Source organism: Salmo salar, chromosome 23 (assembly GCF_965601325.2).
Source record: "Salmo salar chromosome 23, fSalSal1, whole genome shotgun sequence".
NCBI classification, from domain to species: Eukaryota; Metazoa; Chordata; class Actinopteri; order Salmoniformes; family Salmonidae; genus Salmo; species Salmo salar.
Genome location: NC_138313.1, coordinates 27,513,904 through 27,540,892, shown reverse-complemented (window position 1 = coordinate 27,540,892; position 26,989 = coordinate 27,513,904). Strand labels below are relative to the sequence as shown.

Here is a 26,989-nt window from a genome sequence, read left to right as displayed (position 1 = left end):
TCGTGCCACAACTGACAGGATTGAATGGAGTCAGGCAGCAGAGCTAAATGCCTTGTTTAAGCCTTAAGGGTAGTAATGTGACTGTCGTACAAGTACCTTCGGAGATGCTGGAATCGTGGAACATTGTCTCAAAGGCCTGGTGGGTCTCGGCAAACGAAGGTCGGTCCAACGGGCTCCATTGCCAGCCTGATATCAAACCAAAATAAAATAAAAGGTCAAACCCATAGCTATAAGTGAATGGATGATAGTGTGAGGGACTGTGTGTTGGTGGGACATTGTGTGTACTCAGTGCAGTGCCCATACTCACAGGCCCTCATCAGCTCATGGACTTTAGGTGGACAGCCCTCTGGCTGCTCCATGCGGTAGCCCTTCTCCAGCAGGTCGTATACCTGAGACAGGTCGATCCCTGGGTACGGAGACATACCGTACGTCGCTATCTCCCACAGCAGCACACCGAAAGCTGAGGGACAAGAGATCGTCATAGGATGAGACGAACACTCACGCTGATGTTGACTGATTTAGTACATGTGAAGGTGAAAAGGAGAGTGCTTGAAAATCTGGTTCTGACTCACCCCACACATCAGACTTGATAGAGAAGGTGTTGTAGGCCAGACTTTCCGGGGCTGTCCACTTAATGGGGAACTTGGCTCCGGCGTGGGCTGTGTACGTGTCGCCAGTCATCAGCCTGCTCAGCCCAAAGTCAGCCACCTTCACCACGCTGTTCTCCCCCACCAGACAGTTCCTGGCCGCCAGGTCCCGGTGGATGAAGTTCTTCTTCTCCAGGTACTCCATGGCGGAGGAGATCTGCGTGGCCATGTAGAGCAGCACCACAGCGTTTACCTCCTCCCGGTCACACTCCCTCAGGTAGTCCAGCAGGTTGCCGTGAGGCATGTACTCTGTCACGATGTAGAAGGGAGGCTCCAAAGTACACACACCTGGACAGAGGCAAGCCAACAGAGGTTAGACGTAACTACGCCTCTGGAGCCTAGAAACCCAACAGCTGGTAGAAATCCCATGTGCTGTTACTAAGTGGAGCTGTACTGTGAGCAGCACTGACCTAGCAGCTGCACCAGGTTGGGATGTTTCACCTCCTTCATGACTGCTGCCTCTTTCAGGAACTCCTCCACCTCCATGGTGTCCTCCTGGAAGACAAACAAGCAGAAAGGTCAATATTCACTGGATTTATTCAATATCTTAGTACCAGGAAACCAAGGTGAACAAAACAAGTTAAACTGTAATTAAACATTTCTCCAACAGTAGTCATTACCACCATTGAGTTTAATTTTGGTGTAATACAACATTCGACCATCAGGTGGTGACCAACTACCACTAAATACCATGCCTCCTTCATATTCCATGATCCCATAGATGATTTCACAAAATAGAGACACTAGATGGAGGGACCTTACAGGCGACATCCAAATCACACCACCAATCTATAGAAGAGACAAACCTTCAGTGTTTTAACTGCGACGGTGAGGTTGTATTTCTTCCAGACTCCCACGTACACCTCTCCGTACTGCCCCCCACCCAGTTTGTGCTTCATGGTGATGTCGGTGCGCTCCATCTCCCACTTGTCGTGGATGGGCGACACGCCGTAGACGGTGGGCTTGTTGCACTTGGGCGCCGGGTAGTGGAGTGTGGTGACCAGGCCGTCGGCCACGGTGGAGTGGTGGTGCACCAGCTCGGCCAGGGTGCTGAAGCGGCTCTCTGCCGTGACGTACACCTTGGGACAGACAGAGGGTTAGGGTTATACATGTGTACACACCGAGACAGCAGCACCGTGGGGAGGAACCAGAGACGGCAAAAAAAAGACAGAGCAGAGACATTAGCAGGGACAGAACAGTTTCACAACAAAAGTGAAGAGATGGAAGACGAGAGGACAGAGAGAGAAGCGAGACAGCCCCTCTGTAGGTCCCAGACCCCTAGCTACCTTGCCATCTGAAGCAGTGTTGATGCGGTAGTGGTAGACTCTTCCCTCGTAGCGCAGGGAGATTGACAGCTGTCCTGGGCTGCTCTCGCTCTCCCGGACCAGGAAGCTACCGTTGATGAGGCTGCTGAGCAGGTATTCTGCTGCGCTGCGCGACACAGGCCCGTGGTACCAGCTGTGCTTCTCCAGGCTGTTGACGGGCGTAATGTAGTTGCTTGGCACCCAGCCCTGGCCGTTCTTCGAGCGCACCTCGCTCCACTCCCCATTCTGGTTGTAACCGAGCACCCTTAGCTTCTCACCTGGGCAGAGAGGGACAGGGAGAGAGAGAGTCAGGTAAAAGGACATCTTTAAACATTTAGAGCCACTTCAGGACATTGGCACCGATTGAAGTTTGGCGCTTTTGACTCCTCCATAGGCTTTAAATAGCCCCCGTTGATGCATCATTTACTGCGGTGCCAAGAGGAAGGGCAGGGCATGTAGCAACTTGGTCTGCTGCGTTGTCTGCCTCCTATGAGATCAGCAGTGGAGACTGGAGGGAGTGCCTCTTGCAGAGAGACAGAGAGACTGCAGTACTGTAAAGGAGCTGTGTGGCTGTGGAACTGAAACACGCCCTGGCTGGCCGGCAGCTCCCTGCAGCCATTCAAAGCTGCTCCCAATGAGAAGATAATGACAGTGAGATGTTATGGCACGGCCTGGAGATGGGACTGAGCCAAGCTTTCTTCCACTTATTCCCTCTCTCCTACTCGCTCGCCCTCTGTACATCATGGGCTAAGCCGAGCGTGCTGCAGACTCAATACCCTCTGGTGCCACAAAGGCCATAGCTACAGGCTCTATTGACACTGGATAGCCGCGGAGGCAGAAAAACAACATTGGGCCGGCCAAAACAGTCACACTACACAGTTTCCTCTGCGACACACCGTGGGCAGCCAGAGAGCTGGCCTCCGGGTGGAAACAGTGAATGTCAGGCAGCTCGTGGCGGGCATTACTGGTCTGAGGCATGGCATTGATCTGAGACCCTCTGATCACCCACTGCTGGGTTTATCCACCTGTTATTATTACAGTTGAAAGGATTACACATTAAAAGTGCAATGGAGTCAAACACAGGTGTGGGAGGGCTGGCCTGCCCGCCTCTCCATTGAGCACTCAGTGACTCACAGTCTAAGCATTAGCCTCATCTTAGGCAGCAGCCTTGGGGTGACTTGTGGAGGCAGGCATCGGCTTATTAAGATATCGCTTTAATGCTTTTATATTAGTTAATTTAAAAAGTCCCGCTCTCACCCACATATTATTTTAAGCTTGTTACCCAGTATGATCAGCAGGGACACGGATTAAATACAACGAGAAAGTAGAACAAAGGAATTGTTATAAACTAAAATATAGTTCAATGGTACAATGATACCATACTTTGAGGAAATCTCTTCAGTAAGAACTGCCCCATATCTCTGGGAGCGAGTCATCTTTAGATAAAGGAGTGGTTTGTGATGATCTGTTTGGAAAGCCTATTGATAAAAAGCCCTTTCAGAGTACATACCTTTCGTGATGCTCAGCGTGTTGTCGCCACTGGCAACAAAGTCATAAAGTGCAACAAAGAGGTTGGGATCGCTCTCGGCAGCACCCAGCAGGTTCTCCTTGGAGCTCCAGCGTACCGCCTCCGTCAATGCTGCCGAGTCCAGGCCGAAGGGCCGGTGGAGGGCCTCTGGAGAGAGGGAGAGAGGACAGGGAGAGATGGATAAAGAAAGAGGTTGGTGAGTGGATCAGAGGTCAAGCTGCCTAAAAACTCTGGAAATCATGATTTAACATAGCCACAGATATGCCTAACAAAACGCATACATATGTACACAAATTCACATAACAAATGCAGTCTGCCTTTTAGAGACCCCAAAACCAGCATCCCTTTCCTATCGCCCACTTACGTTTTGCCACAGTCTGTTCTTCTGTTCCTTTAACAATCGGCTCAAATTATATTTGAAATAGCCATTTACCAGTGCCAACATAATATCAGTAACTGTCCAGTGAATAGGCAGCCTGAGTCTACCCAAATAGACAGACAGACAGACAGACAGAAAGAGCCCGGTTGAAGGAGTAGCTACCTGAGAGTCTAGGCCCGTCCACATCCTTTGCCCCAGTATAGGGCCGGCCTGTCAGCCTAACCCACTCTTCCTCAAAACTGCTGCTGGGTTGAAGGGTCCTCAAATACATACTCTGCCTGTCCACTTCACTTCACTTTCCACACACACTAATCTGAGATGTGAGGACTAGGTCCAACATGAACTTTCTACTTGGCTTTTTTTCCCCTGCCTGTATATAAAGAGTGTAGGAGGTGCGGGGAGGGGCTGTCTGTCGGCGTGGTCGGAAAGATACTGCGGGCCTCCACCCACACAACATGCCTGAGCCTCACTCGCTCACAGGGCTCCTCAACAGCTGCCAACAACCTCCACAACATGTCTGGGCAGCTGCTGAAAGGGGCTTACCGACTGCCAGGGAGAGAGGGACAAGAGTGAAATAAAGACAGTGAAGGAGAGGATGAAAGAGGCATTTAAAAAGAAAGTTGAGAGTGGGCATGGAGAGAGCAATCTACTTGCCGGAAGATTACATTTTCTCCATACATGAAAAAGTAACAACTCATTCACGGAGCCTATAAAACAAAAGAATGACTAGCTGGCTACACCCACGTTATGCATGTACAATAAGTGACTGGAACCATCAGTGGAAGTCTGTGGTGGTCAGTAGCTAATGGTTACCAGTAAATAATTTACTGTAAGGCATCATTACTTCCTATTACACTTCCTTTTAACCATGACGTTCTACACAGACATAAAAAACAATAGGGTCTGATAAGTCAGGGTACACACTGTGCAAGACTGAGTTGAATTCCAGCTTGGCCTCAACAACTATGAAGTCATGCATCTGAACCAAATAGTTGAAAAATGGCCCAGATCTCCAAATCCAACCTAATGAGTGGAATGTGTGAAATAGGGAGTAAAACAGGAAACACACTGAACTAAAGTACACAGAGCGCCATTCTAAAACACAATAAACTAAGTATGCAGCGCTCCATTCAAAATATTTAGCAAGCAAACTCTGTCCATACACAGTACACCACATGGAAGCAGTATATTAAATCCGTCAAGACATCTCCTGAGGACAAGTTGCCACGACGTCAGGTGTGACCCTGCCCCATCTAGGCGTCATGTTCTCCCACCTTTGTTCCCCACCAGCATATGCTGCAGGTCGGTCGCCGTCAACTGGCTCAGCCACAGCTCCCAGTACATCTTCCACTTCGTTCCCAGTACAACACAGACGTCTGACCAGTTCCCTCTCTCTAAACTTCTCCACAGAGGCAGTGAGTGAGGGAGTCACTGAGAACCCCCACACATTTGATTTATTCACCCTGAGTGAATTAGGGTGTCTGAAGCACTACGAATAGGTTCCCGCTGGGCTGGGTTTGCTTTTCAACCCAGAGGCTTCCACTCTCAGCTTTTGATGTGGGTTTCAAAAGTCAAACTTTCCAAGGCTGGTACAGGGAAGTAAATCCATGATCATGGTTCTCCGTGGTGAAATCCCACAGAGAGGGGCTTGCTGTGTGTGTCAGACAGAGGAAAGCTGAGCTCACTGGGGAAGTGAGTTGTGGTGGAGGTCTCTTTAGGAACAGAACAAAGCGTGGGGTAGGGGCAGTCATGAGGTCCACAGCAGATGGCCGTTCTAGTGGGCCTATGGGAGAGGGCCCCTGTGCCACGTGCCGAGACCCACTCATAGCCTCCAGGAAGGGGCTGAACAGACTGAGGAGGAGGGGGGGGTGGGGGGGGGGGGGGGGGTGGAGGAAGGGCAAGAGGGCACTGCAACTGCTACAAGGCCTCGATGGCCTCATGTCAGAACAACACTGCTGCAGCACATCACACTTCTATCATACACTACAGAGTGCACAGTGCAGGCCGCAATACTTTTACACAGTCAGCCTCAATCCTCTTTTCTACTGAGAGCTGGAGAACATTTGAAATTCAACTCATGAAGTGTTAAATAATTGCAGTCAGATAATGGCCAAATGTCTATGTATTAATTCAATTTTCTATATCAACTAAGGATACGATTAATTGATCTAAACTTTTAATCACAAATCATTGAATAATAAACTCATTCAACACAAGAATGATAGAAAATAAATAGCTGATCTGGAATATGAATCACCAACAACAACCACTGTTTGGCAAGTCATAAGCCTCAGGTCTCATTTTACAACTATTGACTATTCCTCAGTGAGGCTGTGGACATCTTCAGATTGATCCACACCAGTTGGCATGTCATGCATGAGGTACATCGTGTGCCTGTCAGATTGCCAGTATGGGTGCGTGCCTTTGGTGCGTAGAACGGCTGAGGACTGGGGGCAGGGACTCTGGGAATTGGCCATGACAGCCCCAGACAGCTGAGACAGTGGTGCCCATCCAGCCCTGCTTCAGCTCAATGGGCATATTGAGAAAGACTGACTCCCCTGGTCACCCTATCCCGCCCCAGCCGCTCCCGCAGCTGTTAGTATGGTCTGTCCAGGCATGTGGCAGCTGAACCAGCTACCTCTGCACCCTTCCAATCCCTGTACAGGACCACATGTGAATCCTTTCACTGTGCCCTGTCACACTACCGAACCTAATACAAAACATGACCAGGCCTCAGTCAGTGTAATACAATTAGCCTATTACAACGAGACACGACTGACAGCACCTAAACCACATGCAATATTATGCAGCACGACCGTCCTCTGGCCTGGGAATATTTTATTGCCCCATTGCAAAACAAAGCAACATCACGGCCATAAATAACTCAGGAATAATGACAGTGTTCAGATAGAGCCAGACGAAATGTAAACAATAAGTTGAGACAATGTCACTGATGAGAGGTACACAACACACCACAAGACAAATGAATGAGGGATGAACACACAGACAGGTCTTTAGCAAGAGGAACAGTGGGTCAGAACAGGCTGACAGGCCTTAAGCCAGAGGAATAATGGGTCAGAACAGGCTGACGGACCTTTAGCTGAACAGCAGTGGACATTGCCACTTCAACTCAAATCTGTAGGACAGTGGTACAGACAGAGATCCCCATGAAGGAGTCTAGTGAAGAGGCTGTGGCAGAGTTGGCAGCAGCCATCTGTTGTTAATGAGGACACACACAATGTCACCATTCACATCACAAGTGTGGGGAGTCCATCTCTAGCGGTTTGTTCGATTAGGAAAAGTGGACCATCATCCTTAATTTGTTACCTCTCCAGACAAAGTGAGCATTAGTCCGTTTTCACATTGACGATAGCAAAGGGATATTTTCGAGAGGTTCTCAAGAGGTATCAATTCTCGAGACCATACTGTTGTGTAAACTTCCTAAACTATCACGACTCAAGCGCTACCTCAGACACTCACTCGTCTCATTGAGCTGAACACTACTACAGTATAAATGGTAATAGTAGAGCAATGTTTTTGAAACAGCTAAAATGGATAGATATTTTCCTTAAATTTGAGACTTGTTTTTAATCGAGTTAGGCTGTTAACAACCTGAAATTGCAGTTACATTCTGAAATTGTGACAGAAGCTGCCGCCTGCACTGAGTCAAACTACGGAAGCCCATTCCAGTCACATTGTTTTTTTTCATAAAAAAAGTCAATAGGACTACCATCTCAAATTTTTAGATATGCAAGTACATTTCTAGATGTGTCTGTCAAACTACGTAAGTCAAAATGTTTAGATAGTCGTTCAAACAAAAAAATGAGTGGGAGGGAACGGTTTTCCTGCACAACCTAACCAGGTAAAACTCCTGGTATGACACAGTAATAAATTAAACTGCAGAAAAAAAATTGTTTTATATGGGCTACAATGGGACCACATCATTCCTAATCAGGTCATATGTTTTTTTGTTTGTTTTTTTACTCCTGGTCCTAGGGAGGATGAAAACTAAATCCTGTCAAAAACATCATGAGGTGAATCAGTCTTAACAGTACTGTGTCCCTCTTTTCAATGCTTTTGGGTAAAATGCCAGCTCGCCACACGTTTCCCGGTGGTCCTACTGTGCTCATCTCTGCAACAGGGATAGATGGAAATCACCACACAATGCTACAAATGAAGAAACATAACCAATACAGTGCATTCGGAAAGTATTCCAATCCCTTGACATTTTCCACATTACAGCCTTGTTCTAAAATTGATTCAATTAAATGTTTTCCATCAATCTACACACAATACCCCATAGTCAAAATGTTGAGATATGGTCTTAGTTGATCACCTACAGACTCTAAGAAACAAGACCGTCTGGTCTGATGAAACCAAGATTGAACTCTCTGGCCTGAATGCCAAGTGTCACGTCTGGAGGAAACCAGTCACGGTGAAGCATGGTGGCGGCAGCATCGTGCGGTGATGTTTTTCAGCAGCAGGGACTGGTAGAATAGTCAGGATAAAGATGAACGGAGCAAAGTACAGAGGGATCCTTGATGAAAACCTGCTCTAGAGCACTCAGGACCTCAGACTGGGACGAAGGTTAACCTTCCACCAGGTCAACGACCCTAAGCATACTAGAGGTCAACCGATTATGATTTTTCAACGCCGATACCGATTATTGGGAGGACCAAACAAAGCCGATACCGATTAAAATCGGACTATTTTTTGTTGTTGTTGTTGTAATAATGACAATTACAACAATACTGAATGAACACTTAATATAATACATTAATAAAATCTATTTAGCCTCAAATAAATAATGAAACATGTTCAATTTGGTTTAAATAATGCAAAAACAAAGTGCTGGACAAGAAAGTAAAAGTGCTATATGTGCCATGTAAAAAAGCTAACGTTTAAGTTCCTTGCTCAGAACATGAGAACATATGAAAGCTGGTAGTTCCTTTTAACCCCTGTGCGGCCTCGGGACGGACATCCAGCGAAAAATCATATCGCCATTAGCATAACAAAATTTAATAAAAAAATTTGTTCAATTTTTTTCTCTCAAATTATATCGTTTTATAGATACACCTCTCCTGAATCGAACCACGTTGTCCGATTTCAAAAAGGCTTTACAGCAAAAGCAAAACATTAGATTATGTTAGAGGAGTATATCGTAAAAGTAGCCACATAGCCATTTTCCGACCAACCACATGCATCACAAATAACCAAAAAACAGCTAAATGCAGCACTAACTTTTGACAATCTTCATCAGATGACACACCTAGGACATCATGTTACACAATACATGCATTCTTTTGTTCGATAAAGTTCATATTTATATATAAAAACAGCATTTTACATCGGTGCGTAACGTTGACTAACTATTTTCCCTCAAATGCATCCAATGAAACAGCGCTACAATTTACTAAATTACTATTCTAAAACTTGTTTTAAATGTAATATTGTCATTCTAAGATTTATAGATGAATATCTCTTGAAAGCACCTGTAATGCCAGATTTAAAAATAACTTTACTGGGTAATCATACTTTGCGATGAAAGGGGATGCGATACTCTGAAAAATAGGCTAACGTTACAGGTCAGCGCCATCTTGGAACAATCGCATATCACATCTAGTCTTGTATACTATTGTCAATAATCCCTTACCTTTGGTTGTCTTCATCAGAAAGCACTTCCAGGAATCCCAGGTCCACAACAAATGTATTTTCGTTCGAAAAAATTACTCCTTTATGTTCCAAGAGCTTGTTCTTGTTAGCGCGTCTGAAGGCTGATCCAAATGCTCCGTCGGCCGCGGGACAGCTATTTCGAGAAAATTCATTTTTGTTCCATTTAGGTTCGTTCAAACATGTCAAACGTTGTATAACATAAATCTTCAGGGCCTTTTTCAACAAGAGAGCCAATAAGATTCAAGGAGGACGATTGCATTGTCTTTCAAAACGTTTCGAAAGGGGAGGGTAACCAGGGCCGCCGGCGTCATAATGGTGATGGCCCTCCTCATGTGACCAATTTCAACAGCGTCTCATTCATTCAGTTTTAACAGTAGGAGACTCAAACCACTTTGTAAAGACTGGGGACATCTAGTGGAAGCAATAGGAAGTGCTCAATGAACCATAGCTCACGGTGTGATTAATAGGCAACGTGATGAAGTTGAGTTCGCAATTCAGAATTCCACTTCCTGTTTCGATCTGTCTCGGGGTTTTGACTGCCATATGAGTTCTGTTATACTCACAGACACCATTCAAACAGTTTTATAAACTTTAGGGTGTTTTCTATACACAAGTATTAATTATATGCATATCCTAGCTTCTGAGTTTGAGTAGTAGGCCGTTTAAAATGGGCACAAATTTTTTTCAAAACGCGCTGTGGCGCCCCCTATCCTAGGCGACCGTCAAGAGGTTAACATGAGTCTTCAATATTCCCAGGTTAGAAGTTTCAGGTTGTAGTTATTATAGGACTCTCTCTCCATACCATTTGTATTTCATATACCTTTGACTATTGGATGTTCTTATAGGCACTTTAGTATTGCCAGTGTAACAGTATAGCTTCCGTCCATCTCCTCGCTCCTACCTCGAACCAGGAACACGTCGACAACAGCCACCCTCGAAGCATCGTTACCCAAGGGGAACAACTACTTCATGGTCTCAGAGCGAGTGACGTCACCGATTGAAACGCTATCAGCGCGCACCCTGCTAACTAGCTAGCCATTTCACACCGGTTACACCAGCCTAATCTCGGGAGTTGATAGGCTTGAAGTCATGAACAGCTCAATGCTTGAAGCACAGCGAAGAGCTGCTGGCAAACGCACGAAAGTGCTGTTTGAATGAATGCTTACGAGCCTGCTGCTGCCTACCACCGCTCAGTCAGACTGCTCTATCAAATAATAGACTTAATTATAACATAACACACAGAAATACGAGCCTTAGGTCATTAATATGGTCGAATCTGGAAACTATCACCTCGAAAACAAAACATTTATTCTTTCAGTGAAATACGGAACCGTTCTGTATTTTATCTAACGGGTGGCATCCCTAAGTCTAAATATTGCTGTTACATTGCACAACCTTCAATGTTATGTCATAATTACGGAAAATTCTGGCAAATTAGTTTGCAAGGAGCCAGGCGGCCCAAACTGTTGCATATACCCTGACTCTGCGTGCAATGAACGCACAGAGAAGTGACAATTTCCCTAGTTAAATATTGCCTGCTAACCTGGTTTTATTTAAACTAAATATGCAGGTTTAAAAAATATATACTTCTGTGTATTGATTTTAAGAAAGGCATTGATGTTTATGGTTAGGTACATTCGTGCAACAATTGTGCTTTTTTCGCAAATGCGCTTTTGTTAAAACCTGTTAGGGCTAGGGGGCAGTATTGACACGGCTGGATAAAAAACATACCCGATTTAATCTGGTTACCACTCCTACCCAGTAACTAGAATATGCATATACTTATTACATATGGATAGAAAATACCCTAAAGTTTCTAAAACTGTTTGAATGGTGTCTGTGAGTATAACAGAACTCAAATGGCAGGTCAAAACCTGAGAGATTCCTTTACAGGAGGTGGCCTGTCTGACCATTTCTTGAACTTCTTTTCCATCTCTATCTTTTACTAAGGATCTCTGCTCTAACGTGACACTTCCCACGTCGTCCATAGGCGCTCAGAGCCCGGGAAAAAACAGAATGTCGTCATTCCAGCCCCAGGCTGAAACACATTATCGCCTTTCTCAAGTGGCCGATCAAGGAACTCTGGGCTTATGCGCGTGACCGGACCGCCCCCGCCTTTGTGATTTTTTCCTCTGTTTGCCGAAAAGGAGATTCCCTGTCGGAATATTATCGCTTTTCTACGAGAAAAATGGCGTAAAAATTGATTTTAAACAGCGGTTGACATGCTTCGAAGTACGGTAATGGAATATTTAGAATTTTATTGTCACGAATTGCGCCATGCGCGCGACACTTCTTTACCATTTCGGATAGTGTCTGGAACGCACGAACAAAACGCCGCTATTCGGATATAACGATGGATTATTTTGGACCAAACCAACATTTGTTATTGAAGTAGCAGTCCTGGGTGTGCATTCTGACGAAGACAACAAAAGGTAATGAAACTTTTATAATGGTAAATATGATTATGGTGAGTGCTAAACTTGCCGGGTGTCTAAATAGCGAGCCCGTGATGCCTGGGCTATGTACTTAGAATATTGCAAAATGTGCTTTCACCAAAAAGCTATTTTAAAATCGGACATATCGAGTGCATAGAGGAGGTCTTTATCTATAATTATTAAAATAATTGTTATGCTTTTTGTGAACGTTTATCGTGAGTAATTTAGTAAAATGTTAGCGAATTCCCCGGAAGTTTGCGGGGGGTATGCTAGTTCTGAACGTCACATGCTAATGTAAAAAGCTGGTTTTTGATATAAATATGAACTTGATTGAACAAAACATGCATGTATTGTATAACATAATGTCCTAGGGTTGTCATCTGATGAAGATCATCAAAGGTGAGTGCTGCATTTAGCTGTCTTCTGGGTTTTGGTGACATTATATGCTGGCTTGAAAAATGGGTGTCTGATTATTTCTGGCTTGGTACTCTGCTGACATAATCTAATGTTTTGCTTTCGTTGTAAAGCCTTTTTGAAATCGGACAGTGTGGTTAGATTAACGAGAGTCTTGTCTTTAAATAGCTGTAAAATAGTCATATGTTTGAGAAATTGAAGTAATAGGATTTTTAATGTTTTGAAAATCGCGCCACAGGCTGCAAGTGGCTGTTACGTAGGTGGGACGAATTCGTCCCGCCTAGCCCAGAGAGGTTAAGTCATCCCCCGTTTGGCGAAGTTGGTCTTCACACAGTTCGCAACGAGCCAGACGGCCCAAACTGCTGCATGTACCCCGACTCTGTTGCACAGAACGCAAGAGAAGTGTCAATTTCCATAGTTAAAAGAAATTCATGTTAGCAGGCAATATTAACTAAATATGCAGGTTTAAAAATAAATTATTGTGTATTGATTTTAAGAAAGGCATTGATGTTTATGGTTAGGTACACATTGGTGCAATGACAGTGCTTTTTCGCGAATGCGCATGTTAAATCAGCCGTTTGGCAAAGTAGGCTGTGATTCAATGATAAATGAACAGGCACCGCATCGATTATATGAAACGCAGGACAAGCTAGATAAACTAGTAATATCATCAACCATGTGTAGTTAACTAGTGATTATGTAAAGATTGATTGTATTTTATAAGATACTTTAAATGCTTGCTAGCACCTTACCTTGGCTCCTTGCTGCACAACAGGTAGGTCAGCCTGCCACGCAGTCTCCTCGTGGAGTGCAATGTAATCGGCCATGATCGGTGTCCAAAAAAATGCAGATTACCGATTGTTATGAAAACTTTAAATCGGCCCTAATTAAAAATCGGCCATTCCGATTAAATCGGTCGACCTCTAAAGCATACAGCCAAGACAACGCAGGAGTGGCTTCGGGACAAGTCTCTGAACGTCCTTGAGTGGCCCAGCCAGAGCCCGGACTTGAACCTGATCTAACATCTCTGGAGAGACCTGAAAATAGCTGTGCAGCAATGCTCCCCATTCAACCTGAGCTGGAGAGGATCTGCAGAGAAGTATGGGAGAAATGCCCCAAATACAGGTTTGCCAAGCTTGTAGCATCATACCCAAGAAGACTTTAAGCACCTTTGGCAACGATTACATCCTCAAAGTACTGAGTAAAGCATCTGAATACTTATGTAAATGTAATTCTTTTCAAAAGTAAATTCACCAAAAATAAATAACTTTTTGGGGGGTTTGTCATTATTATTGTGTGTAGATTGATGAGTATCTTTTTTGACAAAATGTTAGAATAAGGCTGTGACGTAACAAAATGCTTTATATGCATTCTATTTTGGGGTGGTGGGAATGGGCTTCCATATAAAACAGCTCAACATCTCAACTCCCTGGTGAATTACACCCACATTTTCAGTTGCAATTTGCTTTTACCATATGCAGCCTAATGATTTGCCTGATATTGATAAAAGAAGCATGGTTTGTTGTAAGGTAGGTCTACTGTACTTTTATATTCATATTGGAGGGGTGATCGTTCATTTTTGAATGGCTCACGTTACTTGAACACATGTTGTTAGCTTTAATTAACAGTAACTCTGCTTTTGTCTTGAAGCTAAAATGTAATGAGTGTGCAGCTGTGAAAATAAACCCTTTGTCTGCACATGCTTGTGAATTGTTGAGTTATTCAAGAGTGTAATATGGTTTTGTTGAAATAATTAAGAGTGTAGTAGGTCTAATATAGTTAGCAATGCTTAGCCTCCTGGATAGTGGCTAATATGACATTTATGGTACTTTTGAGCTGCGAAGCAAGAACATCAACTGAACCCTCTTGGCTCGTGTCATTCCCGTAGCTAATGTCAAATTGGAAAGTGTATGTACATATTATGTCAATTAAAATGTTGTCCCGATAACGCCTATTGTCACTGAATAGAGTTTAGAATTAACTTGACAAGTCATCAGTGTAATCTGATTTCAACACAGCAGGGGCTAATAATAATATTCTTCCAGACAGTTGAGTCACATTGTTCCACAGCACTGCCAAAAAAAAAACACATGGGGCGACATTAAAGTATAGAACAAAGCGACAGACAATTCTAACAGGTATTGACATGAACTTTTTCAGCCAAGTAAGGCTGATTTTTCACTTGTCTGAAAGCTCAAAAATACAAAATTGTCTTACACCATAGGCCGAAAAGGTAGCTGAAAATTGTGTTGTATGATGCAAGGAACCACTTTGCAAAATAACCTTCCTTATTATCACTGGTATTGACAATGGAAGGCTGCTGGTCTCTGATCCCATGCATTAGATCTCCTGCCATTGTGGCCTTGACTAAGGCACTTATCCCTCCACAAAGTAAAATACTGCACTGATAGGCTACAATATAACACGTGGTCTGTCAACCCTCCATCTGGAAAGTTACTGGGTGTGCAGGCTGTTTATCCAACCCTGCTCAAACACAGTCAGCTTATCAAGGTCCTATTGAGCAGCTGATTTTTTTCTTCTACAATGTTGTGTGTTTGAGCAGGGCTGTAGCAAAACCCTGCACACCCAGTAGCTCTCCTGGAGGAGGGTTGGCCATCCTACAACATTACAATCACAACCAAATACTTGTCTCTTAACAAAATAATTCCCTCATTAAATAAACCATGGACCAAATGGCTAAGGTGGCAAGGTAGCCAACTAAGATGTTCATTTATTTGTAAAGGTAAAATATTCAGTGTTCAGGGGAGAGCTTTGTAATATCGGAGTTACTTGTCAATTAGGCTATTCTAAGAATATTTTTTTACTTTGTCAGAATTACAGTGCCAGAATTCTAGCCAATTTTGAGCACTTGAGAGACGGTTTTACAACCGGAGTATGCTCCATTGGTTTCATCAACTGCACACCCATATCAACTACGGCGTGTTGGCCATTTGCGGTTATACACGAGTGCCGGTGGAAAGTTATTTTAGGACATCGTACATGCTAATAGCTAAATGATTAACTTGAGAGATAGCCGATTCAAAATACCACATTACCAAAAGTATGTGGACACCTGCTCTTTGAACATCTACTTCCAAAATCATGGACATTAATATGGAGTTGGTCCCTCCTTTACAGCTATAACAGCCTCCACTCTTTTGGGATGGCTTTCCACTGGATGTTGGAACATTGCTGTAGATACTTGCTTCCATTCAGCCACAAGGGGCCAAGCCTGAACCATGAAAAACAGCCCCAGAGCATTAATCCTCCTCCACCAAACATTACAGTTCCCCCTTTCGTATTCGGGCAGTTATCTGGGTTTGGCTGATGCCAGGAGAGAGGTTCGTTATTCGGACTGCCAGATGGTGAAGCGTGATTCCAGAGAATGCGTTTCCACTGCTCCAGAGTACAACAGCGGCGAGCTTTACACCACTCCAGCCGACGCTTGGCATTGCGCATGGTGAACTTAGGCTTGTACGCGTGCGGCTGTTCGACCATGGAAACCCATTTCACGAAGCTCCAGACTAAAAGTTATTGTTCCAATGTTGCTTCCAGAGGCAGTTGGGAACTCGGTAGTAAGTGTTGCAACCAAGACAGATATTTTTTTAAATGCACTTCAGCACTCACGTTCTGTGAGCTTGTGTGTCCTACCACTTCGCGGCTGAGTTGTTGCTACTACACTTTTGCACTTCAGAATAACAGCACTTAGAGCTACCCCAGTCAACCAGCAGGGCAGAAATGTACCAAACTGACTTGTTGGAAAGGTGGCATCCTATGATGGTGCCACGTGGAAAGTCACTGAGCTCTTCAGTAAGGCCATTCTACTGCCAATGTTTGTCTATGGAGATTGCATGGTTGCGTGCTCGATTTTATACACTTGTCAGCAATGGGTGTGGCTGAAATATCCAAATTCACTAATTTGAAGGGGTGTCCACATACTTTTGTATATAGAGTGTATATTGTGTAGTTTGGCTGGTTATTTAGTTCGTACACATACAAACAGCATGGCTTTTTCAGGATTTTCATTACTGACCAAAAATGAGAACTCACTGGCAATTATCATCAACAACGCATCTCGCGACCGAGCGTGCCTTTCAACGCAGGCCTACAATAATTATACTCTGATGCGCTCAGCAGAGATTGGGAGGACAGGGAGCAAACCATTGCACCAGGAGGACACTTTGATCCAATTATGATTGGAGTAATCTAACTGCTAAAATGCTAAACTGCTAAAATGACTAAACTGTAATTGTTTGACTGTGATTTTTGCGTGTTTTTCTTCTTTACTTGTCCATTCGGACAACTTATATGTATAATCTATTTGTCCCCCAAAACAAAAACACTTGCCCCGGGCAAGCGGACAAGCGTTAATGTCGAGCCCTGGCTAATGATGCAACTTTCCTTAAACACTGATCACCCAACTATTTCATTTGGCCTACACATTCAGGAAACACAGACTTAAGATTGACATAATTGATTAACAACTTTCCCTAAATCAGGCAGATAAGGATGAACAGCTGAAGTTTGATCCAGAGAGCTCTGAGTAGCTATAGTGGTGGTAGTGGTTGTGCAAACCATAATGGAAGAGGACAGCACCAAAGCCCTTACGGTCTAGTCAGCGCCTTAGTGGCGCTAATAGGCCTTACTGGCAGGACCCCTCAACCCCCCTGCCCATCTACATCCTGGTCCCATAAATGTCAGTGAGCAAATAATGAGACGCCAGGGTGCTGGGAAACGCCATGCATCTTTCATCTAGCCATGCTCCACTAAGCATGCACAAATTACAGACTGGGCAATGGCCTGTAAATCAGACATTTTAATAATGGGCCTCTTGCCCTCCGCCTGCCCACCACAGCCCTTTAATTGGTTAATGTGGAGTAAGTGCATCCTCCCAGGCTTGCGCACAACACAGTAAGTGGTGATCTACATAATTCTCTGTAGTGGACTAGAGCAGTGTTTACCCAACACCAGTCCTTGTGTACCCCCAAAAGTACACATTTTTGTTGTAGCCCTGGACAAGCCCACCTGATGAATGAGTTGCATCAGGTTAATTTGGCAGGGGCTACAACAACAGAAAAGTGTGCGCCGTTGGGGATACCAGATGACTGGAGTTTGGAAACACTGGACTACAGGAAGGCCTTCTGCTATGCCTCACCTTTCCTTTAAACATTTTGGAGGCACCTGATAGTTGAGTGAGGCTGAAAATTATTCCATACCGAGACTGACTGATGTTCCTATTGATGTTTTGAGTCTGATCCAAGGTAAACAAAATCAAAACGCAAGACTATTATTGCCTAAATTAAATCTTGCACAATGTTAAGTTAGTGTTGTTTATGTCCAAATCAAACAATGAAGAGTGGAAAATGAAGTTAGTCAAAACATTTGGCATGTGCCTGCTCTTGTTTTGTTCAATGCAAAAACTTGAAGAGCACCCCTATTATGTAATGTGTGACGCTCATTGGGCCACTCACTTTGTAGAAACTGAAGTATGTGTCTGGGCCTGGCAGTAGTCTACAGTTGCGTTGTGCTAGGCTGTGTGACGCAGCAGAAGGGTGTGGTGGTGATTGGCATCATCCACCACAAGGACAAGATCCAGCAGATCTCAGGAGAGGCCCAGCTTAAGACAGCCAGACAGAGAGCATAGGGTTGGGGAGGGCCTTGCCCAATCGGATGGGGTGATATTCTCAGGGCCCAATAAAATCAGTGTTGCGGTAAAATGGAATCACAAAATTCAGACGACATTTAAAACGGAATTCAACAATATTAAAAAATGTATTGAACTTATTAGAAAAAGAATTAATTAGCCCAAGTTATCATATGCCATGATCAAAATGCATTGGCGATTTGTATTTTCCTTCAACCTTCTGAAACGGCACAGGAATGCCCCTCTGTGTGTGGTGCGCGCGTATGTCTACACTTTGTGTAGCCGTTAGCGATGATGCTAATGATAACCTTCTTCTGGTGGAGATGAAAAGGCTTTCCCAAAAACCTTCTCAATTAAAATGTTAACTACAAAGTAGCACATGCCTACCTGGCAGAATGATATGATTATTTACATCAATCCAGTGGCCATTTGTTGTGCAAACGCTGCAATCACAAGTGCTATAGAAACATGGCAAACCAAACAAAAGTCTCTTTCTGGTGCGCACTTGCATTAAAGGATAACCACAACCCAAAATCCCAATTTTTTCTATTTTTCCCATACCACAAAAGTGGTCTGCTGATGTCAGGGCTCGACTTTAACGCTTGTCCGCTTGCCCGGGGCAAATAAAGATTTGTCTGAGAAGCAGATTAGATTTTAAGTTGTCCAAATAGACAAGTAGTGAGCGAGAAAGCGAGAGATAATTACACAGGAATACCTTGTGCTGGGGACAAGAAAATGCCACTCTAAAATGTGCAGTTGTCACAACACAATGCCACAGATGTCCAAAGTTTTTAGGGAACGTGCAATTGGCATGCTGACTGCAGGAATGTCCACCAGAGCCGTTGCCAGAAAATGTAATGTTAATTTCTCTACCACAAACCACCAACATCGTTTTAGAGAATTTGGCAGCCGGTCGAACACGTCTCACAACCACGTTGAGTGGGTAAGCGTTTTGCTGATGTCAACATTGTGAACAGAGTGCCCGTTGGTGGCGTTGTGGTTATGTTATGGGCAGGCATAAGCTACGGGCAATGAACACAACTGCATTTTATTGATGGCAACTTGAACGCACAGATACCGTGGAGAGATCCTGAGGCCCATTGTCATGCCATTCATCCACCGCCATCACCTCATGTTTCAGCATGATAATGCACTGCCCCATGTCGCAAGGATCTGTACACAATTCCTGAAAATGTCCCTGTTCTTCCTTGGCCTGCATTCTCAGACATGTCACCCATTGAGCATGTTTGGGAAGCCCTGGATTGACGTGTATGACAGCGTGTTCCAGGTCCCACAAATATCTTCGCACAGCCATTGGTGGTCACACCAGATACTGACTGGTTTTCTGATCCACGGCCCTACATTTTTTTAAAGGTATCTGTGACCAACCGATGCATATCTGTATTCCCAGTCATGTGGAATCCATAGATTAGGGCCTAATTTATTTATTTCAATTGATTGATTTCCTTTTATGAACTGCAACTCCGTAAAATCTTTGAAATGACTGCATGTTGATTTTATATTTTTGTTCAGTATAGATTCAAAAGAGCATAGAGTTTGTCTGGTTATTTAGCATGTATTAAATATCATTGTCATGTCCCAAAATTAATTTCCACCGGCACTCATATAACCACAACCATCATATTAACTGCTGACATGCAGTTTTGGGTGCGCAGTCAATGATACCAATGGTGCATACGGTGATTGTAAAAGTGTCTCAAACGGTTAAAATTGGCTAGGACATCTCTATTCAATACTGAACACTTAATTCTGACAAAGTTCAAAAATATTCTTAGCTTAATTGACAAGTCACTCCTGTAACTCCCTCCAGTAACCACGAGCACAACCGTTCCTTGATTTTAACTGGCGGCTTTATTCTGTAGCTTAGTCAGAATTATCACCTTCCGTGAGAACTATAAAGTAAATGAAAATACAGTTTAAGCACACTCTTACACCTTCTTGTCTTATGAGTGACTTATTAGCTTGGTATAACTCTGAAGTAATTACATACATAAACAGTTTAGCCGGAGCTATAACAGTATCAGATTGAACACACGAATAAAGGAAAAAAATACCTCATTGGCTGCTTATTACAGAAGGGAGGAAATCAAACTTCACACTTATTATTCCTGGCATGAATTCACGCTTCATCCTAACATACACATATCAACCTTTACGAACTACACCCGGTAACATGAAAACTTAGCTAACATCGCGCGGGAAAGCCTTCACCCCCAAAGATGTGTTGCTACGATAATGATCCCCGTTACAACAGTTATTAGCCACGTAGTTCAACCTGTCTTATCATTTCCTCCGCATAGCGAACACGTAAACAATTCAAACAAAAAAACAACGACATAGACTTACAGATTAACTGTCAGTTACAACTCCAATGCTGTCAAGATCTCCCTTGAACATTTTAACCTTAAACATCTTAGTTACCTACCTCGCCCACCTTCGCCATATGATCCCTGGGTCATTGAATGAGGGAATTATTTTATGAAGACATAAAATGTACTTGGTTGTAACTAATGTTGCAGGGTGGCCAACCATCCTCCAGGAGAGTCCAGGAGAGCAACTGGGTGTGCAGGCTTTTGCTCCAGCCCTGCACAAACACACCACATTAGAAAATCAGCTGCTCAACAGGACCTTCATAAGGTGACTCTGGTGTGGTGCTGGGTCAAAAGTGGTTTAAGCATCGTTTTGGACTTATATAGAATATCCAATTGCGTGGTGTTTCTGTGTGCTGTATGTGATTGAGAATGAAAACCTGAAAATTGTTTGAAAAACAGAAATCTGGAAAAAACAAAAGAGAAAATGGAATTTGGGAAAAAACTAAATGGAATCAGGCCAAAAAAAATCTGATTTTATAAAGGCCCTATATTTCGGATCTTCTTCCTGTATAACCAACATTCAACAGCATTACTGCAGGGGGAGGATCATTGTTCCTGAGAAACTATCCCAGTATGTTTTTTCCTGGATCACAGCACCCCACAACACACACAAAAAAAAACAAGCTATGGGAGAGAAGAGAGGAATCAAGACATTGACTAAATATATTTGATGGAGCAAAATGTTATCGAATAACCTATTTCACTCTGGTGGAGCTGTGGCACGAAACAGATATACAGTTGAAGTCGGAAGTTTACATGCACCTTAGCCAAATACATTTAAACTCAGTTTTCCCAATTCCTGACATTTAATCCTAGTAAAAATTCCCTGTCTAAGGTCAGTTAGACAGTTAGATCACCACTTTATTTTAAGAATGTGAAATGTCAGAATAATAGTAGAGAAAATGATTAATTTCAGCTTTTATTTCTTTCATCACATTCCCAGCGGGTCAGAAGTTTACAGACACTCAACTAGTATTTGCTAGCATTGCCTTTTAATTGTTTAACTTGGGTCAAACGTTACAGATAGCCTTCCACAAGCTTCCCACAATAAGGTGGGTGAATTTTGGCACATTCCTCCTGACAGAGCTGGTGTAACTGAGTCAGGTTTGTAGGCCTCCTTGCTTGCACACACTTTCAGTTCTGCCCAAAAAATGGTCTATAGGACTGAGGTCAGGGCTTTCTGATGGCCACTCCAATACCTTGACTTTGTTGTCCTTAAGCCATTTTACCACTACTTTGGAAGTATGCTTGGGGTCATTGTCCATTTGGAAGACCCATTTGCAACCAAACTTTAACTTCCTGACTGATGTCTTGAGATGTTGCTTCAATATATCCACAATTTTCCTGCCTCATGATGCCATCTATTTTGTGAAGTGCACCAGTCCCTCCTGCAGCAAAGCACCCCCACAACATGATGCTGCCACCCCCGTGCTTCACGGTTGGGATGGTGTTCTTCGGCTTGCAAGCCTCCCTCTTTTTCCTACAAACATCACGATGGTCATTATGGCCAAACAGTTCTATTTTTGTTTCATCAGACCAGAGGACATTTCTCCAAAAAGTACAATATTCGTCATCATGTATAGTTGCAAACCATAGTCCGGCTTTTTTATGGCAGTTTTAGAGCAGTGGCTTCTTCCTTGCTGAGCGTCCATTCAGGTTATGTCAATATAGGACTCGTTTTACTGTGGATATAGAAAACCGGTACAACATTTCCTCGGGTATCTTCACAAGGTCCTATGCTGTTGTTCTGGGATTGATTTGCACTTTTCGCACCAAAGTACGCTCATCTCTAGGAGATAGAACACGTCTCCTTCCTGAGAGGTATGACGGCTGCGTGGTCCCATGGTGTTGATACTTGTTCATCTGTACAAAAAATAGTTCACGTGGTACCTTCAGGCTTTTGGAAATTGCTCCCAAGGATGAACCAGACTTGGAGGTCTACCATTTTTTGTGGTCTTGGCTGATTTATTTTGATTTCCCCATGATGTCAAGCAAAGAGGCACTGAGTTTGAAGGTAGGCCTTGAAATACATCCACATATACACCTCCAATTGACTTAAATGATGTCAATTAGCCTATCAGAAGCTTGTAAAGCCATGACATCATTTTCTGGAATTTTCCAAGCTGTTTAAAGGCCTAGTCAACTTAATGTATGTAAACTTCTGACCCACTGGAATTGTGATACACCGAATTCAAAGTGAAACAACCTGTCTAAACAATTGTTGGAAAAATTACTTGTGTTATGCAAAAAGTAGATGTCCTAACCGACTTGCCAAAACTATAGTTTGTTAACATGAAATGTGTGGAGTGGTTTAAAAACGAGTTTTAATGACTCCAACCTACAGTGGGGGGAAAAAGTATTTGATCCCCTGCTGATTTTGTACGTTTGCCCACTTACAAAGAAATGATCAGTCTATAATTTTAATATTAGGTTTATTTGAACAGTGAGACAGAACTACAACAAAAAATCCAGAAAAACGCACGTCAAAATGTTATAAAATGATTTGCATTTTAATGAGGGAAATAAGTATTTGACCCCTCTGCAAAACATGACTTAGTACTTGGTGGCAAAACCCTTGTTGGCAATCACAGAGGTCAGACGTTTCTTGTAGTTGGCCACCAGGTTTGCACACATCTCAGGAGGGATTTTGTCCCACTCCTCTTTGCAGATCTTCTCCAAGTCATTAAGGTTTCGAGGCTGACGTTTGGCAACTTGAACCTTCAGCTCCCTCCACAGATTTTCTATGGGATTAAGGTCTGGAGACTGGCTAGGCCACTCCAGGACCTTAATGTGCTTCTTCTTGAGCCACTCCTTTGTTGCCTTGGCCGTGTGTTTTGGGTCATTGTCATGCTGGAATACCCATCCATGACCCATTTTCAATGCCCTGGCTGAGGGAAGGAGGTTCTCACCCAAGATTTGACGGTACATGGCCCTGTCCATCGTCCCTTTGATGCGGTGAAGTTGTCCTGTCCCCTTAGCAGAAAAACAACCCCAAACCGTCAAACACCTCCATGTTTGACGGTTGAGATGGTGTTCTTGGGGTCATAGGCAGCATTCCTCCTCCTCCAAACATGGCGAGTTGAGTTGATGTCAAAGAGCTCCATTTTGGTCTCATCTGACCACAGCACTTTCACCCAGTTGTCCTCTGAATCCTTCAGATGTTCATTGGCGAACTTCAGACGGGGATGTATTCTTGAGCAGGGGGACCTTGCGGGCGCTGCAGGATTTCAGTCATTCACGGCGTAGTGTGTTACCAATTGTTTTCTTGGTCACTATGGTCCCAGCTGCCTTGAGATCATTGACAAGATCCTCCCGTGTAGTTCTGGGCTGATTCCTCACCGTTCTCATGATCATTGCAACTCCACGAGGTGAGATCTTGCATGGAGCCCCAGGCCGAGGGATATTGACAGTTCTTTTGTGTTTCTTCCATTTGCGAATAATCACACCAAATGTTGTCACCTTCTAACCAAGCTGCTTGGCGATGGTCTTGTAGCCCATTCTAGCCTTGTGTAGGTCTACAATCTTGTCCCCGACATCCTTGGAGAGCTCTTTGGTCTTGGCCATGGTGGAGAGTTTGGAATCTGATTGATTGATTGCTTCTGTGGACAGGTGTCTTTTTTACAGGTAACAAGCTGCGGTTAGGAGCACTCACTTTAAGAGTGTGCTCCTAATCTCAGCTCGTTACCCGTTTAAAACACACCTGGGAGCCAGAAATCTTTCTGATTGAGAGGGGGTCAAATACTTATTTCCCTCATTAAAATGCAAATCAATTTATAACATTTGACATATTTTTGTCGTTATTCTGTCTCTCACAGTTCAAATAAACCTACCATTAAAATTATAGACTGATCCTTTCTTTGTCAGTGGGCAAACGTACAAAATCAGCAGGGGATCAAATACTTTTTCCCCCTCACTGTAAGTGTATGTAAAAGGCCTATCTGTGTGCTAAAGCGAGCCTTGCTGGCTGTGCATCTTGTGATAGATTGTAAATCATGGAATGCAGAGCAACTCAGCTGTCCTCAGAACTGGATAACATCTTTGCCTCATCCTCCCTTCTTATTAGGCTACTATATGCGTTTTAGGTAGGTTGTACATAGCTAGAATAAAATGTTAACAGGCCTAGGCCAACTATGCATAATTTAGTCGATAAGCTCAGCTGTTGTAGCCCAAGTTCTGTTCTGACTCATTTGATTTTTCCACCTTGGTATTGTTTGCTCAATTTCACTTCTTGTGGCCTAGAATATCTGTATAGCATAGGCTTGGACTTTCATAATTATTCCCATTTTAAAGCTGCAACTTAAGGACATTGAACACTATTAGAATAATTTGGAAAATACTCCTCATAACTTGTCTTAATGCTTTTATGATATTTCCGTAATTAAGATCAGGCCTTTGGTTGTTTGGTTCGCAATGGTGAGGGATTTTTTTACGGCCCTCGTATGCATGCATAATTTTTGTCTTATAATGTTTTGCTCATCTGTAAGGCTTGTTCAAATTTCTCATTCGATTTTTATATCTTGCTTTATTTTTTCTATCGCTCTCTCATTATTACCTTAGGACTCCCATGTTTTTGGGTTATTCAAAATCAACTTAACCTAGAAGTCCGTTTCATTCCTTCACTGTTTGATCCTGAAATAGCGTGGCAGGAGAAACCTAGCATGCATTAAACTGAGTGTCTTAATAGGCCAAGTCATATATCAAATAGAGAGAAAATTATATTTTTTGGAGATGTTTACTGACACCAGCCATATTCATTCAACGGGTGTTGTACACACATCACGTAACGTTAGCTAACGAGCCAGCCAACTACCGTTCGCTAGTTAAATAACAATTTACAAAGTGCCAACAATGACCACAGTGCTGGGAGCTAACCAACCAGGTCCAATGTTAGCTAGCTAACTTAGGCTCTAACTAGAAACGCAAACAGCTCTGGGAAACGAATAATGTCCGCTAGAGATCCAGCCAGCTAACGTTATGGTCTCAGACCATGAGAAACAAGATTGTGGTCTGATGAAACCAAGATGAAACCTGAACGCCAAGCGTCACATCTGGAGGAAATCTGGCACCATCCCTACGGTGAAGCATGGTGGTGGCAGCGTCATGCTGTGGGGATGTTTTTCAGCGGCAGGGACTGGGAGACTAGTCAGGATTGAGGCAAAGATGAACAGAGCAAAGTACAGAGAGATCTTCAATGAAAACCTGCTCCAGAGTGCTCAGGACGTCAGACTGGGGCAAAGGTTCACCTTCCAACAGGACAACAACACTAAGCACACAGCCAAGACAAACAGAAGTTGCTTCGGGACACATCTCTGAATGTCCTTGAGTGGCCCAGCCAGAGCACGGACTTGAACCCGATCCAACATCTCTGGAGAGACCTGAAAATAGAGCAACGCTCCCCATCCAACCTGACAGAGCTTGAGAGGATCAACAGAGAAAAATGTATTAAACTCCCCAAATACAGGTGTGCCAAGCTTGTAGCATCATACCCAAGAAGATTTAAGGCTGTAATCACTGCAAAAGCTGGTGCAACAAAGTACTGAGTAAAGGGTCTGAATACCAATTTTAAAAAAGAAATCACATTTTAAATAAATACAAATGTTTCTTTGCTTTGTCATTATGGGGTATTGTGTGTAGATTGATGAGGGGAAAAAAAACGGAATCCATTTTAGAATAAGGCTGTAATGTAACAAAATGTGGAAAAAGGGGTCTGAATACTTTCCGAATGCACTGTAATAGGGTTCCTTCGTGCTTTTTGAATCACCAACAGATGTGACATTTCTGGGTGCATAACATACAGGTTGTAGGAGCAGGTCTGAACGTTTCTCCTCAATTTCTTCCTTTAGATCCGTTCCCCATTTTTTCCTTACAGGGTTCTGAACCATCAGGTAGAGTTTCAAATCAACCCTTTATATAACTTGGCAATCAACTTCTTTGGCGTAGCAGCTTCTTTCAGTATCAACCCATAATCATGGGGATCCTTCCATACTGGATGGGGAAGTTCATCTTGCTTTAAAGCCGTTGTGAGCATAAATAATAATATAGGCCAGCAATTTGTGACGAAAGTGTCTATAAAATTCCACTAGGAATCCATAATTAAAAAAAGAGGTTTCCCATTTTGTAGATTGATGGCCTCCAACAATTCACCCGGGGTAATGTTTACATCCATATTCATTTTCTCTGGTTAATTATAAAATGGCCTTAAAGGGATACTTCAGGATTTTGGCAATGAGGCCCTTTATCTACTTCCCCAGAGTCAGATAAAGTTGTGGATACCATTATTTATGTCTAGTATGCTAGCAGATGCCCATATACTTCGAGGCATTGGCCTAACGCTAGCAGTGAAACTCCCTCTAACTTCCTTCATACTAGACACAGAATCATAAAAATGGTATCCACAAATTCATCTTCCTCTGGGGAAGTAGATAACGGGCCTCATTGCCAAAATCCCGAAGTATCCCTTTAAGGAAATTGTCTATATCCTCCTTGAACTTTTGTTTTCAGATTAAAAACATGTTATCAAACACTGTATCAAAGACTGAGTTGATTTCATAATGCTCCATTGTTATGCTACT

General features: G+C 43.4%; 1 protein-coding gene across 4 annotated transcripts in view; it reads right to left on the bottom strand.

The window, feature by feature from the left end:
• The window catches only part of LOC106584319 (tyrosine-protein kinase ABL2), a 42,477-nt gene that overhangs the window by 6,042 nt on the left and 9,446 nt on the right, over window positions 1–26,989 (bottom strand). For 2 of the 4 annotated variants that reach the window (XM_014169444.3, XM_045706021.2), the window contains exons 2-8: window positions 3,462–3,626; window positions 1,934–2,229; window positions 1,454–1,726; window positions 1,058–1,142; window positions 573–935; window positions 308–460; window positions 97–186 (exon numbers count right to left, since the gene is read on the bottom strand). In XM_014169444.3, coding sequence (XP_014024919.1) covers window positions 97–186; window positions 308–460; window positions 573–935; window positions 1,058–1,142; window positions 1,454–1,726; window positions 1,934–2,229; window positions 3,462–3,626 — 1,425 coding nt within the window. Of the gene's footprint in view, window positions 1–96; window positions 187–307; window positions 461–572; window positions 936–1,057; window positions 1,143–1,453; window positions 1,727–1,933; window positions 2,230–3,461; window positions 3,627–4,020; window positions 5,084–5,132; window positions 5,584–26,989 lie in introns of those variants that run through there. The other 2 variants (XM_014169446.3, XM_014169445.3) reach the window with 2 other exon arrangements.